General features: G+C 44.3%; 1 protein-coding gene across 3 annotated transcripts in view; it reads left to right on the top strand.

Moving 5' to 3' along the window:
* The window catches only part of FGGY (FGGY carbohydrate kinase domain containing), a 201,323-nt gene that overhangs the window by 31,551 nt on the left and 153,684 nt on the right, over positions 1–16,088 (top strand). For all 3 annotated transcript variants that reach the window (XM_050962008.1, XM_050962009.1, XM_050962007.1), the window contains exon 5: positions 7,950–8,038. In XM_050962008.1, the coding sequence (XP_050817965.1) occupies positions 7,950–8,038 (89 nt within the window). The remainder of the gene's footprint in view (positions 1–7,949; positions 8,039–16,088) is intronic.

Here is a 16,088-nt window from a genome sequence, read left to right as displayed (position 1 = left end):
TGCCAAATCCTGAATTTGTGATTCGTGAGAATCTCATCTTTCATTTTTTAAAATAAAGTAAGTTTCTAGCCCTCATGGTTGTGGAGTACAATCTTGAAATCATTACACCTAAACACTCCAGCTCCTGAAGAGGAATGAAAAGAAGCCAACAGTTTTTAAACCTCATTTTTATAACCATTCTCATGACTGTGTGAGCCTGACTCATGATTTTTGAATGCTTGGGAATGGGAATACTGAACATATCAAAGGAAAGCAAACCCTGCTGTGGTTGAGATGCAGACTGTCCCATTCATATCCTATACAGCAAGGATATTTAATAGGTGTGGTGAATCAGTGAAATGATTTTGTATTCATTCTTTAACTCCAAAAAGAAAGGTTAATATATAAAAAGTTTGCTCTCAAGAGCACTAAGACAAGGAATGCCTTGGAAGGCTGTTTTGTTATATCACGGGTTCAGATCAACATTTTTTTTGTTACATTTGTTAATATCTGTGCCCTAAATATGGATTCCTGTAGCAAAACACTAATTCACTTGTCCTAGCATGTACATCTTCCATGCCTGCACAAGTCTGTGATGTTTGGTACTGGAATGCTATATCACCATCCTCTGGGCAACATACCATTCTTGGCTTTAACGGGAACATTTTCTGAGGCTGCAAAAACACTGGTACTTAGCAATGCAAGAGATGATGTCTTTATAATAGTATGTATTTCCCAAACAGCTGTCTGTTGAGGATTAGGGCTCTAAAGCCAGTACAGTGTTGCGTCCTCCTGTACTATTTTTCCATTTTATCAGACCTCTTATGCCATTTAGAATTCTATCAGACCTCCTTTGGCACAAGAATGAACCAATGGAGCATAAACTCAGTGGCAAAGTACATCTTGTGTATTATGGCGACATAAACAGAAGCTCTTAAGAAGATATAGAGAAAGGTACTGCATATCCTCTGCTCAAAACTATGAAGTACTGAAAGAACTACAGAAGATTTTCTGAATGGATTGTCATTCAAGATGGACGATTGACTTTTCCTTTGTTCCATGTGGAGATGCTAATTCAGCTCTGATATAACACATGGCCCTTTGCATTACAAAACTTTTGCTCTACCACTGGGCCAAAAATATTAGCAACTTTGCCAGTACTAGAAAGAATAATTAGTTGAACACAATTGTCAGCAAAGTTATTTTGTTCAGAAGATAAATTAGGAGATTGGTTTACATGAGATACTGTTTGAGTAGAGTTGAATTAAAATCTTGATGTTAAATCAAGTTGTGGGCCACCATCTTCTTACTGCATATGAACTGCAGATTCCTTGTGTATATCATAAAAGAATCCAAATTATTCACCTTTTCCTTTCTATTATGTTAATTAAGACCATCTGCTACCTTGGGAAACCATATGAGCAGATCCTGTCTGCAGACTTCAGAGGAATCTGTGGCAAACATCTTTACTGTAGCTTGGCCTGCACCTTCCTTATTGTAGAATTAAGAAAAAACAATGTCTCTGGACAGGAAGAGTTCAAAGCAAGTAATTTTGAGTGATATTGCTAGCTTTCAAGTGGTTATATCTCCCAAAGGAAGGGACGGAAGTCCTATCACTTGAGTAATTTAAAACTAAAGAAGAAAAAGCACCACTCAAGAATATACCTTAAAAAATTTATCCTGCATTGGTTGGCAGTGGGGGTAGGGAGGGGATAAGATGACCTAATGGAACTTTTCTACATCCAATCTCTGATTCAGAAGAGGAGAAGTGGACGATGACCTCATTCACCCAGAGGACTGAGATGACTTCATAGTTTGGGAAGTAGATGATGATCCTTACTTCTTGCTGGTTTCCTGTTACTTTCAGGGTTGCTGTTTCTAGGGCTATGTTGTATTTTCCCCTCCAAATCATAATTGGTTCCAGGGCTGCCCAGAGGATTCAGGGGGGCCTGGAGTCTTCAGCGGGGAACCCCCGCTGCCAAATTGCCACTGAAGACCCGGAGCTTTGGCGGTGGGTCCCGGGGCGGAAGGACCCCCTGCTGCAGGTCTTCAGGGCACTTCGGCGGTGGGTCCCGAAGAGGAAGGACCCCCTGCTGCTGAATTGCCGCCAAAGACCCGAAGAGGAAGAAGCTCCGGGGGCCAGGCCCCCACAAGAGTTTTCTGGGGCCTCCGGAGCGAGTGAAGGACCCCGCTCCAGGGGCCCCAAAAAACTCTTGTTGGGGCCCCTGGGGCTCAGGGCCTGGGGCAGATTGCCCCTCTTGCCCTCCCCACCCCCGGGTGGCCCTGATTGGTTCCTTTTTATTTGCTCTTCTTTTGCTTTCTTTTATTTTGTGGGATTTGTTTTCCTCTCAAACTTCCATTCTCATATGCAGAGTCTTCATGGCCCATGGTCTCCCTCTTAATGTATTCCACACTTTCACTTGGAACAAAGAAAAAGGGGAAAACAAGAAAAAGGATTAACAAAAGGTTGAATCATTGAGGCTCTGGTGAGTCTAGAATATAGGACCTCTAACTTCTAGATCACAGATTCAAATGCAGTCTATTTTAGTAGTAACTGAATGAGTTCACCATCTGATGGCTGGTAGTCTGTGTGGAATTATTTGTGAGGGGGTCTTGACCAAGTTCCCAGCAAGCAGGTGTCCATGTCACAAAATCGACACCACATAAGGGATGAAATGGAACCTTTATTTGAGTCTCAGCTGCCTGGCCAAGGAATGAATGGGCAATCAGACTGAACTACTCCAAACCCATAGAGTGGCCTTGGTAGAACATGGTGAAAGCAAATTCGTAGGGGACTGTGGGACACTTCACTTGTTTCTTGTCTGTGGAGCACCTGTGCTATTGTAAACAAGAATTCAGTCTCTAGGGTTGTCACGTGATTTTTAAAATTTGGTTTCCATACATAATTTCACACTTGACTTTGAAATGTGCTTGCTGTGAGCATTAGGGATGAGACAGAAATGGGAAGAAAGACTAATTTTCTTCTCAGAAATATACAGGAATGCTTTTTTAGATGATGGATAAACAAGGCAAAAAACCTTCTGATTAGGTCAGTGAGATAACTCTAAATGTAAACCTCATTGGAAGTACTATAAATATTCCTGGCTTATATTCCCAATTCACATTAAAGGTTAAAATCAGCCTCTTCTTCTGCTTGCAGACAGTCTGAAAACAGACTCTTTCCTCACATTTACTTATTATTCAAAAATATTTGACAAATGTTCTTGCATTATTTAACTCTGCAGTGGTCACAAACAGTACTCTGTGAGGTTTCACTATTCAAGCTGTATCGGTTAGTTGTGCTTGGTCAGCTAAATTGCATGGTATTGTGTCTGTTCCCTGATCGGATGAGTGCACAAGTACTTCTGGGATGGATATGCATGCGTGCGAATTTAAAATTTGGTTTCTATGAATACTTATGCATGCAACTTTGAATTTCACTTGCTGCAAATATTTGTCAGAAAAACTCAATAAATGTTTGTGGAAGTGAACAAAACAAAAAAGGTGAACATGAACAAAACAAATTAATGTTAATTTGGAATGAAATTTGTTTGCAATACAGAATTTTTGTATTGTGCATTCTTTTCAGAAGTAGCAGAAGAAAATTCCATATTTATTAATTTCTGTCTGGAATATTTTGCTGTGGATTGTGCCAGAAACCGAAGGAAGGTTGGCATGTTTTTCTTTAGATTAATGACATTTCATTTAAATTATTTCTAAAAAATATTCGCCCCATTAAATCAGTGGTGCTGTAGCATATTCTGGTTCAGGGTGGGGTGGATTGGGAGTAAGTGTTTCTTTTGTAATTGTGTCCAAATGAAATGCATCTATTCTGAGGTGTTTCTTTCACACCTCATTTATTGCATGGGGAATACAGGCAAAGAAGATCCTCCCTTTGGCAAGAATCTCCTCACAGAGCAAACTGCCAGGGTATAATTCCTTTGCAATTAATAACCAAGACTGATGGTTCTTGAATCATTCTTTTACTTTTTCTGGCAGATTGCCCAAGGATCTCACTAGATGTTACTGTTCTGTTCTTCCTTTTTAGACTTATTCCTTCTGTCCACCCTTTGCTTGCAATAACCAGCCAAATGGAGAAGGGAATGCACAGCAACAAACCATTAAAACCATGCTTGTTGGTCATGGAGGGAAGGCAAATGGCTGGTATGCTGGTGGTCGCAGGGCAATGGTTCCTTGATCCATGTTCTCTGAGCCGCTGTTTTTACAGATGGCTTTTTTTGTTCTGTCTGGTTTAGGTGGCTGTACAGCTTTCTGGCTTTGCCGGAAAGTAAGCCAACTTCATGTACAGTAAGGGCGTGCTCAAGTCACGGAGTTCTGATTTAAAACCTCGATTTCACGCATTCCAAATTTAGATGTTTGAACGTGGGCCTTTGATACAGCCCACTTTTAGAGATGATGAGCAGCCAAGGAATTTAGATCGATACGCTGGTTTGAACCTGGGATTTTTGCTTCTGGCCCACCTCTCATCAATCCCAGGGTCACTGGGATTCTAATGATGCAGGTGGGCGGTAATGGGATATGAGATACTAGCCTTTCCCCACTAGATCGCTGTTTCAAACGCTAACCGTATTGGTAATGGCTTAGAGTCCGTGCCATCTAGTACGTGTTTTGTAGCCTGTTTTATTGAGTTTAGGCTTAAGTAATAGTAAAAAAATATGCCCCTGTGCAGGAGCTCTAGGTGCTCACTTAATCCTTAAGCATAACATATTCATCAGCATTAAAAAGCAAACATTCACCAGGGACAAATTCACTCAATTGAGACCTAGCCACGCACCCTGACAAGCAAACCCTCCAAGTCCAGGCCGAAGCACGCTGGCAAGGCAATGTGAGAAAGCTTTGTTCTGTGGATAAGGAGTGGACTGTAGTCTGTACTACCACAGATACCAGTCCATCGTTTTCCATTTGAAAAACTATTTTTTAAAGAAAGAGACTGGGACTCTTGTTTCAAAGATGGAGGCTGGTATGTAGACACAGTGGCAGTGCAGTATTGCTGTACCAAAGAGCTAGGGTTGATCTGTTTTCCCAATCTCTCTCTCTCTCTTTACTTCCCATAGGGTGCTAAGAATGCTGAAGAGGCAGCAAGGTAAACACCCAAGGGAGGAGATAGCTTCATATTGTTCAAATGTGTCACCCCAAGCTGTTTCAGAAATGGTGTTTATAGGGTCCTCTATGACAGTCTCAGAAAGAGGATTAACTGTAGTATATGGTTTGGGCATGAAGAAAGGAAAAATGAATGGAGGAGAGTTTAGAGGAGCCCCAGGAAAACACAGGGACTGAATTAATTTTCTTTAAACGTGAGTTTGGAGGATGAGTCGCAGGATATGAATATGGCATAGAGAATGTACTTGGGACTTTTCCATAATGCGTTTAATGTGGTTGTGGATTCCTTGTCTGGGAGTGAAAATCAAGTAGTGAACTTCAACAAGTGTAGAGAATATGGAGATGTTTATACTCATTTGAAAAATGCATCAGGGCATGATATGATTTTTGTCTGTGCTAGCTAGTAATGACATAGCATCAACATGACAAAGAATGAATCATTTGGGCACCCATGAAACACCATACCATAGGGTTGCTAACTTGTAACTTTTTGGGGATTCATGAAATAATGAAACCAGGATTCAGTGACTCTCTTTGCTGAATAGCTGAGTTTGTTTGAGTTACATGATTAATCCTAGCCTGGTGTCTATTTTCGTACACACAAGATTACCAGACAGAAATCCTACTTCTACCAGTAGCTCAGGGTTTATATTGTCAAAAAAGCCAGGCTGACTAGCCTTTTGAATTAAAATATAAAGGGCCAAATTCTAGCCATGGAGGCAAATGCACAGTTAATGACGAGCAGCCATACATGTCTGGGAGGAAAGTGGTCTGAAATAGGCATCCAACACTAGTGCTTTTTATGATTGAAGGTTGTGATTGAAGCTTTTGTTTTCAGGCCTCAAGAGGAGTACAGTACTTCCTGAGACCTCTAAAGGGTTGAAACCTCAGAGAATATGGAGCTGGATTCTTTGGATGATCCAAAACCAAAATGATGCTCTTGTTTTCATTGTTTACCTGGCTACTTCTTAATTTCTGAAACGACATTTTCCTATATTATTGGCCTTACAGACTCAACCCCAATAACTTTTTGAGACTTTAAATTTGCAATCACATAATAAATGGAGTCAAAAGATTATAGTACTGTGTTGTGCTGAACACAGAGTTAGTTAAACTGTAAGTACCTTTTATATTTATTTGGAGTATAAGCTCTCTGGAACAGGGACTATCTTTTACTATATTTGTACATGCCTAGCACAACTGGGTCCTGATCCTGGTTGGGGAAGCTGGAAGCTACTGTAATACGAATAAGAAAATGGTAATTATATTTATTACTATTGGTACTTATGCTTTACTACATTTTTGAAGGCGCATAGCACTCCTAAAAGTTAAGCATAGTGAAGGTAAGTGGTTTTTTTTTAAACATCTCCACGCAGCTCTGCCAAGCACCTCTGTCCAACCTACAGCACCCTAAGCCTCCAAGTCTACCTGCATATGACTATTTCTTCATCATTATCACTTTCTCCAGCTCCAGCTCACTTTCCCTCGCTCTCTCTGAGGGAAAAAAAATTCTGTTACTAGCAAGAATGTGCACTGTACTTACTGTGCAGCAGTTTAATAACAAAACTACTAGCACATAGATTTGCCCTTAATGCACTAGGCATCTCAAAGACAAATTTGAGACATTATGTTCTTACAATCAGGAATTACAGCCACTGTCAATCATGGAGTGAAGGAAAGAGTAAACCCAATGATTTTAGTGTGAGTCTCTTAATAATTAATGTTTTACATATAGTCCCAGATCTGGGAGTCATGTAATTACGTGAGAATCTCAGCTGTCATTACAAAAAAAAAAAAGTAATTTTCAAGACCTCCTGTTTTTAGGAAAAAAAGGCTCAAAAAGAAAGAAGCAAACAAAAAGGCCCACAATTTATTTAAAAAAAAATCTTGTGGGATTTTTTGTTGTTTAAAGCCAACTCACAATTTTTGAAGGCCTGACTCATGATTTTTGAACGCTTGGGTTTGGCAGCAGTAAGTTATGGTAATAGTTTCGTTACTGTGTTACTTACAATTTGATAGATTGATAAGTGGCTGCTTGTCAGGGCCATTATATATTGTAGGCCAGTGATTCTTGCACTTTTTTCATAGTATATACCACATCTTAATAGAGACCAACTCCTGGGAAAACTCCCTTCCGATTCACAGTTGTCCAGACCACATCCTCATCCATTCTTTATCATTTGACATCTTGATGGCAAGTACAATGATTGCTTACATGGAAAAGTAATATTGAGAAAATATTTTGTTAATTTTAGCCGTCGTCGTCTTAAATTTAGAAGCTGGTAACAAAGAGAACAGCCATCTCTCTGCAGATAGACCAGCAAGTGATTGACTACAGATTGAGGTTCTCTGTAGACTATCAAGCCTGGCGGGGAGGTCTTTAGTAATTTGGCAACGCCATATTACTGTCCTGGGCTTTCAGGGACCACACTCCTGCTAAGAGTATTTGCTAGTATTTGCCTTGATTATTGCACTCGATTTATTTTATTTTTCTTCTTGCATTTTGAACTTAAAAGGAGACTGATATAGTGGCGCTCCAAAGGGGAAATTGCTGTTAATTTTAGCAGGTGAAGGCTCCACACTGTCATTTTTAAACTCTGTAAACCCAAATTTGGGAAAACTGTGTTCTCATTAGCACCATCCGGCAAGTAAAAAACCCAACACTGTAGCCAGTAAATCATTTTAAAGTCAGTGGAGTAGTCACAGGTTGAAAAGCGGCATGATCAGAGTTACGTTAGGAAAAAATGAGAGTTCTTTTAGGTAACTGGCAGGTGACTTAGAATTTGTTTTTAAAAATGAAGGCAGACCATGATTGCAACTCACGTCTATTTCTTTTTAAATTTTGTCAGAACTTAAGAGAGTCTTGCTGGGAAAAGGCAGGCTACTTCTTTGATCTTCCAGATTTCTTATCATGGAAAGCAACAGGTGTCACTGCAAGGTATGTTAATTATAACTGCATGATTTGTTTTTCTTCATCTATTTTTCCTGTGCATGTTTCTGCCTTAAATCATTTTGACTGGATATACTGTATGTACATCTGTATGTGATTTAGCCTATTCAAAAACATCTTGAACCTATCTCCGACTTCCAGTGTACATTCCTGAACACCGTCGTTCCTGTGAGCGCTGTAATCCTCAGATACAGTATGTTGCTACAACCATCAATTAATTGACCTTGTGCTCCATTTTTGGAACATAAGCAAGATTGCTTTACCTATTTCAAGTTATAGTTCATTGAAATATTTTTTCACTGACAAATGAAATTGCTGCAGTTTTTGACCAAAAAAACCCCAAACAAAACATTTTTTCAGCCTATGTGAGATCTAATAAATCTTGTTAAAAATGAACAATGAGTATAAAATCACTCCCAAAAAAATCCCAGAAAAGCACAGACTTTAACCTCAAATATCAGTGTGTGTTATGTATATTGTAGGGAGCGATTAATAGTGTGGCCTTGAGAAAATTACTTAAAATCCTGATTAAAGAGAGTATTACACCACAGATGCACAAGTACTTTTGAACGTTTAGTAAGATACAATACTAGCTATTTAAAAAATACATAAGGTATGATTCTACTTTCAGGTTGGTATAAGTCAGTGGAGTTGTAACTATGTAAAACTAGTGTAAGAGGGGAATCAGGGTACATCTACACTATGGGATTATTCCGATTTTACATAAACTGGTTTTATAAAACAGATTGTATAAAGTCGAGTGCATGCGGCCACACTAAGCACATTAATTCGGCGGTGTGCGTCCATGGTCTGAGGCTAGCGTCGATTTCTGGAGCGTTGCACTGTGGGTAGCTATTCCGTAGCTATCCCATAGTTCCCGCAGTCTCCCCCGCCCCTTAGAATTCTGGGTTGAGAGCCCAGTGGCTGATGGGGCAAAAATCATTGTCGCGGGTGGTTCTGGGTAAATGTCGTCAGTCATTCCTTCCTCTGGGAAAGCAACGGCAGACAATCATTTTGCGCCCTTTTTCCCTGGATTGCCCTGGCAGACGCCATAGCATGGCAACCACGGAACCTGTTCAGCTTTTTTTTTTTTTTTTTTACAGTCACTGTATGTGTGCTGGATGCCACGAACAGAGGCGATACTCCAGCGCTACACAGCGGCATTCATTTGCTTTTGCATGATAGCAGAGACGGTTATCAGTCGTTCTGTATTGTCTGCTGCTGGTGTAAATTGGCAATGAGATGACGGTTATCTGTGCTTCTGTGCTGTCTGCTGCTATCATGGGTGCCCCTGGCTGAAATCGGCCGGGGGCGCAAAAGCAAAACTGGGAGTGACTCCCCGAGTCAATCCCTCCTTTATGGTTTCTAAAAATAGAGTCAGTCCTGCCTAGAATATGGGGCAAGTGTACTAGAGAACCAGAGAACACAGCCGCTCCGTGTCAGATCCCGCAGAAATGATGAGCTACATGCCATTCACGGGGGGTGCCTCTGCAACAACCCCACCCGTTGCTTCCCTCCTCCCCCAACCTTCCTGGGCTACCGTGGCAGTGTCCCCCCCATTTGTGTCAGGAAGTTATAAAGAATGCAGGAATAAGAAACAATGACTTGTTGGTGAGATAAAATGAGGGGGAGGCAGCCTTCCGGTGCTATGACAGTCCAGGCAGGACATTAAGCGGTGCAGGGGAGAGGAGCCCAGCATGCCGCTGCTATGATAGTCCAGGCAGGACAGAATCTTTTCTTTACACATGAAAGGGAGGGGGCTGATGGAGCTCAGCCCCCAGTTGCTATGATGAGGACGGTTACCAGCCTTTCTGTACCATCTACTGGGAATGACCGAGAATCATTCCTATTTTCACCCAGGCGCCCCCGGCCAGCCTCACCTGAAGCCAGCCAGGAGCACTAACAGGTTGATAATAAGGACGGTTACCAGTCCTACTGCACCGTCTGCAACCGGGCAGGGCAGAGGAGTGGATACTGCTCTTCACTGTTGCAGTATCGCGTCTACCAGCAGCATTCAGTAGACATAGGGTGACATTGAAAGAAGTCAAGAAACGATTTCGTTCCCTTTTCTTTCACGTGGCGGGGGGAGTAAATTGACGATCTATTCCCTGAACCACGCCGGACAATGTGTTTAAACTACAGGCATTGGGAGCTCAGCCAAGAATGCAAATACTTTTTGGAGACTGCTGGGGATTGTGGGATAGCTGGATTCCTCAGTACCCCCTCCCTCCCTCCATGAGCGTCCATTTGAGTCTCTGGCTTCCCGTTACGCTTGTCATGCAGCACTGTGTAGCCTGTAGATTGTTTTTTCAAACGCTTTGGCATTTCGTCTTCTGTAACGGAGCTTTGATAGAACAGATTTGTTTCCCCATACAGCGATCAGATCCAGTATCTCCCGTACGGTCCATGCTGGAGCTGTTTTTGGGTTTGGGACTGCATTGCCACCCGTGCTGATCAGAGCTCCACGCTGGGCAAACCGGAAATGAAAATCAAAATTTTGCGGGACTTTTCCTGTTTACCAGGCCACTGCATCCGAGTTCAGATTGCTGTCCAGAGCAGTCACAGTGGAGCACTGTGGGATACCGCCCAGAGGCCAATACCATTGATTTGCGGCCACACTAACTCTAATCCAATATGGTAATTCCGATTTTAGCGCTACTCCTCTCGTCGGGGAGGAGTACAGAAATAGGTTTAAAGAGCCCTTTATATTGATATAAAGGGCCTCGTAGTGTGGACAGATACAGCGTTAAATCGGTTTATCACTGCTAAAATCGGTTTAAATGCGTAGTGTAGACCAAGCCTCTGACCCGGCATAGTTTAAGGGTATGTCTTCATTGCAAAAAAAGACTCACAACACTGTGTCTCGGAGCCTGGGTCAACTGTCTCGGGCTTGTGCTATAGGGCCAAAAATCCCACTGTAGATGTTCTGACTCAGGCTGTATTCTGGGCTCTGAAATCCGGTTTGGGGGAGAGTCTGAGCCCGGGCTCTAGCCCAAGCCAGAATGTCAGAACGTTTTTATACTCATAGTGTGAACCTGAGTCAGTTGATCCAGGCTCTGAGACTCACTGTTCCCGATCTTTTTTTTTTTTTTCAGCATAGATGTACCCTGGGATTCTCCAGGAATATAGGGCAGGTCTCCCTTGCCCCCCACCTTTTTGCGTTCAGCTTAGGACTTTCTCTCTTTCCATTTGCTTAAGACAAGCCGCCAGCTGTCAAGAATCTCACTTCCACGACTGGACCAGTATCAGGTTAGTTTAAAACAAACCAAATGAAACAACCAACCACTGGCAAGAGTATTATTTATTGTAAGAACTTACTTAGTGTTCTTGTTACTTGTCATGCACTAGCTCCCATGAGCTCCAGTCATAGGCCAGGACCCCATTTTACTATACAAACACTCAGCAAAAAGACTGTCCCTGTCCCAAAGAGCTTGTAGTTTGAAGTTTCCCTCTCAGCTGCCCCACAGCATGTCTGAACTGCACTAGTGTCAAGAGGATGAATCCCAAGGTTCCAAACAGAGATATCGTGCACGGCAGTGCTTTGTGAAAGTATGCATGACTTTCACTTCTGGCCACCGACTTTCTGGCTGAAGATGGACAAAGGGAGATACTACTGTTCTTTTCCATCTGCTCGCAGAATGCTAAAAATTATGGTCTTAGTTGTGCTGTATAAGCACATCTGTGAGCCTAGGCGACTAGTAACTGCTGATAGTAAGGGGGCACAATTTAAAGATTGTGGTGGTGCACTTTGGACAATAGAATGGGGGCTTAAACGCAAATTAGCAAGGTCTTGCTCAGACGGTGCACAAAAATGTGTCATTGATTTGCTATCTAGCTGGCTTTGAACCCTGCTAAAGTGAATGAGAATGTTATGCCCTTGAGCTGCTATATCCCCATCAAACCAATGAGACATCTGATCCAGCTTTACTTCTGTATTACTTATTGTAGCAGGGTGAACACCCACTCCAGCCCAGAAGGGGTTGGAAAAGCCCTGCAGAGGGCGGGGGCTAGGCCGGGGAATAAAACCCTGGCTGATTGGGGTAAGTGGCTGCAGCTGGGGCCACACCCCAAAGTAAGCAACTAGGCCTTATAAGAAGGCCAGGGAAGTGAGAGGGAGCAGTTTCACTCTGACCTGAGAGGGAGGCAGGCCTGGCTGCTGGGAAAAGGCCTTAGGAGCTGGGAAGCCATAGGCCAGCAACTCCCTGGGCTCAGGGCCAGCGCTACCATTTAGGCAGCCTAGGCAATCGCCTAGGGCACCAGAATAATTGGTGGGTGGCATTTTGCCGGAGGGGGGCGGCAGGCGGCTCCAGCGGAGCTGCCGCAGTGGTGCCTGCGGAGGGTCTGCTGTTCCGCGGCTCCGGTGGAGCTGCTGCAGTCGTGCCTGCGGACGGTCGGCTCCTCGCACGGCTCCAGTCAACTGCCCACAGGCACTACTGCAGCAGCTCCACCGGAGCCGCGGGACCAGAGCGCGGGGCTGCGAAATTCCTGTCCGCCTAGGGCGCTCAAACCCCTAACGCTGGTCCTGCCTGGGCTGCAGGGCGTAGTTCTTGGCCTCCTAGGTATAGAGCTTGCAGAGAGGCAGCCGGAGGGTGGTAAAGGCAGCTAGTCCAAACCCCTTGTTGCCTGTGGTGATTGGCTGATAGACTGCAGTCCACCCCAGGGCATAAGGGCTAAACAGAGACTGGCAGTAGCCACGACTGAGGCAATGTGGGGATAGGGGATGGGGAAACCCAGTAAGACTGTGGGGTACTGCAGGAGGCAGAACCCCGAGATAAGGGCACCGGGGTCCTGGGAGGGACATGGGGGCCAACAGCAAGTGGATCATTAGCCTGCAGAGGGTACTCCTGGGTTAAAGAGCTAATTCCCAAGGACGACTCGCAGGAGGTGCCGCAGGGATGAGTTTGTGCTGTGCTATGCTTATTTTAAAAGACCAGCCATGGGCTAAAAATGCAAGACTGTTTTCCTGTAACAGCAGCTATATAAATGGGGATACCAGGCCAAGAGGCTTATTTCAGTGATTTGGGCTTAATTCTCCACTGTGCCCAAGTGGCAAGATCCCCCAAGGACCTTAAGCCAGCTGAGAACTGGGTATATCAGAGCCTAGCTCTGCCTCCTCCCCTTCCCTCACGTGTTTTGTCTCCTCCTTGCCTCTGCAAAGCCTTTGCTTTCCCTTGTGCCACGCAGTGGTTTCCAGCACAGTAGATGCAGATGGCAGTAGAACCATCGCTGGGGGTATGGCTACACTTGAAACTTCAAAGCGCTGGTGTGATCATCTTAGACCAGGGGTATGGCTACACTTGAAATTTCAAAGTGCTGCCGCGGCAGCGCTTTGAAGTGTGAGTGTGGTTGGAGCACCAGCTCTGGGAGAGAGCTCTCCCAGCGCTGCACGTACTCCACATCCTCTACGGGTGTAGCTTGCAGCGCTGGGAGCCACGCTCCCAGTGCTGCGGCACTGTTTACAGGGAGGCTTTACAGCGCTGTATCTTGCAGCGCTCAGGGGGGTGTTTTTTTCACACCCCTGAGCGCGAAAGTTGCAGCGCTGTAAAGCGCCAGTGTAGCCATGGCCTGGCACTGGGGCAATTCCTTTGGCTGTTTCAAGTTCACTCAGTGCTGCATAAGCAGAGAGCTGCCCCTAGGTCTGTAATACCACAGATGGATAATGGTGTGATCATCTTAGACCAGGTTTACCTCCTCATCACCGCTGACCTGCTACTTTCTGCTTGGCTTTGGGAGCAGAGCAGATCTATTGCATCTCTCCACAAGACACCAGGTTCTCCTTAGCAGCCCAGCTTTGGGACACCTATTGTGTTGCTCAGTCAATTCAATTGTACATTTGACCTGCTTCCTTTGTGGTTTAAGCCTTAAATCACTCTTTTCATTTTAGTTTTTGTTACATTAAAGTGCAGGGAGCAAACAATAACTAACTGTATGTTGCTGAGGATTTCTGGAACAATGTAAGCCATAAGATATTTTTCCAGCAGTACAGAAAAAAGAATTAAATCTACTAGGCCAATTTTACCCCTGGTGTAATTTCACTGGAGTCAGGGGAATTGCAACAGATTAATTATACCCCTAGCTTTCAAAGTGCAACAATGTGTCATACCTTTCAATATCTCACTGTATACAATCCAGTATAGCATACCTTCCCATACCCCACTGTACACAATATGCCATACCTTCCAACTCACCAGTGTATACAATACAGTATACTTTCTAATACCCCACTCTGTATACAGTATTTTCACAGCTTCTAACTTCTATAAGCCCCAATTAGGTATCCACGTATTGTGATAGAATGTAACATTCAGCCACTGCAGGGATGGATGCAGTAAGGTAACACTCAGGATCACTGCATACCTGTTGTGTACTTTGCACCTGGTGGGAGAAAGCAGCTAACATCACTTTGTCCTTTTCCTTTCTTGGCAAACTCTTTGCAGTGAAACCATTGCCATCAGCGCTACTTTTTGTATTTCCAATATGAGCTGGAAGTGGATCTCTTGTTACATAGCAAGACCACCAAAATGCTACTCTGGGAATAGGGCACATATGCTGTAGACCTACAGAAACCAGAGTGCTAATGCAAACAAACCACATGACCTGTCCAAACTTCCTCACTCAAAAGACTTTACATATGAAATGAGGTGCCACCTCGGAATGTGCTGCTAAGGGCATCCCGTGAAAAGAGGCCATCAGCTGAACATGCTGTGCAGCTCTTCCAGCATTAGCTACAAATCACACTCCCAGCAGAAACAGGAGAGGGGTTTGTGGCTCTCAGAGGACACTACAGTAGGTAACTGCTTCTGTCTCAAGGCTCTGAGAGAGGGTGAATAATTAAAAACCAAAAGACACATTGCTGGAAAACACACCTACAGCCCTGCTTACTATACAATAGATCAATTTCCCTCTGTAAAGCCTATACCTGAGGGAAGAATGGAATGTGGGGCTATGACATTGGCCCCCCCATCTAGACTAGGAAATAGGTTTTATTGAAAAATGTGATAGTTCAAGCAGGTTAGGAAACACGTTTTTAAACACTGCCTATTTCCCCAGTTTAGACCTGCCCATTCAGAAGAGGGGCAAGGAGACAAGGAAGGGGCCCTGGACGTGTTAGAAAGTCCCAGTTCAAACCACTTGAGCATCCAACCAGAGAGCTCTGGCAGTTACACCCCAGCCCAGAGAATACAGCTGGCCCATGGCCTTGAGACGCTCTTGTTAACCCCAATAGTAGGGGCCTTAGCAAGGTGAAGTTCACTAGTCTGCAAACACGATGGCCTGAACAGAAAATTCCTGGGAACTGTGGTCCTACCATAATTAATCCTAAGGGACTCATCATGTGAGTGAGGAAATCCAGAGTATTTTAATTCTGACCTGGGATTCTGGGAGGGCAATGGAGTGAGTGGGCAAGCATTCACCCCTGGGCTACCACTACATACACAGATTCTACCCTACTCTTTCCCTACAAGCCAGAGATGTCCTCGGTGCTTCTCTTTGTTTCAGTCTTTAAAAAATACCAGATGCCTATCCATCCAGGCCCACGTGGCTGTTTCCTTGCTGCGGCCACTCCCTCCCCCACTCCGACTCCCAGCCCCGGCCTATGCTGACCCCTCATGATCCCCCACGATCATTCCCAGTGTCCCTAGCAGCCCCACTTTCCTCCTTGCTCCCTCCCTCCAATTTTGCCCCCCTCGATGCAAGAAAGAAGCTCATCAGGGCAGGGCAGGGCAAGCAGCCGCAGAGCACAGGAAGGCACTCTCTTGACCTGAGGCAGGTACCTGAGCACAGCTGTAACTTCCCACACCCCTTTGGAATGTGCCCCCCCAGGGCATCTAGGGATGGGCATGTGACCATTCCTGCCCCTCCCTCGCGTTGTTTCTGCCCATGAGTGTGGCATAGGGCAGGACCTGCCACCCCATAGACAGCACTGTGAGACAGGCTTCCTCCTAGAGCTCCTGGGTGCACAGAAGATATGTGCCTGTTGCTACCACTTTACCTGGCTATAAGTCCTTGCAGTCTTCCAGTGATTCTACTTAGCAAGCTG

This window comes from Gopherus flavomarginatus, chromosome 7 (genome assembly GCF_025201925.1).
Source record: "Gopherus flavomarginatus isolate rGopFla2 chromosome 7, rGopFla2.mat.asm, whole genome shotgun sequence".
NCBI classification, from domain to species: domain Eukaryota; kingdom Metazoa; phylum Chordata; order Testudines; family Testudinidae; genus Gopherus; species Gopherus flavomarginatus.
This window is presented reverse-complemented; position numbering and strand designations above follow the sequence as displayed.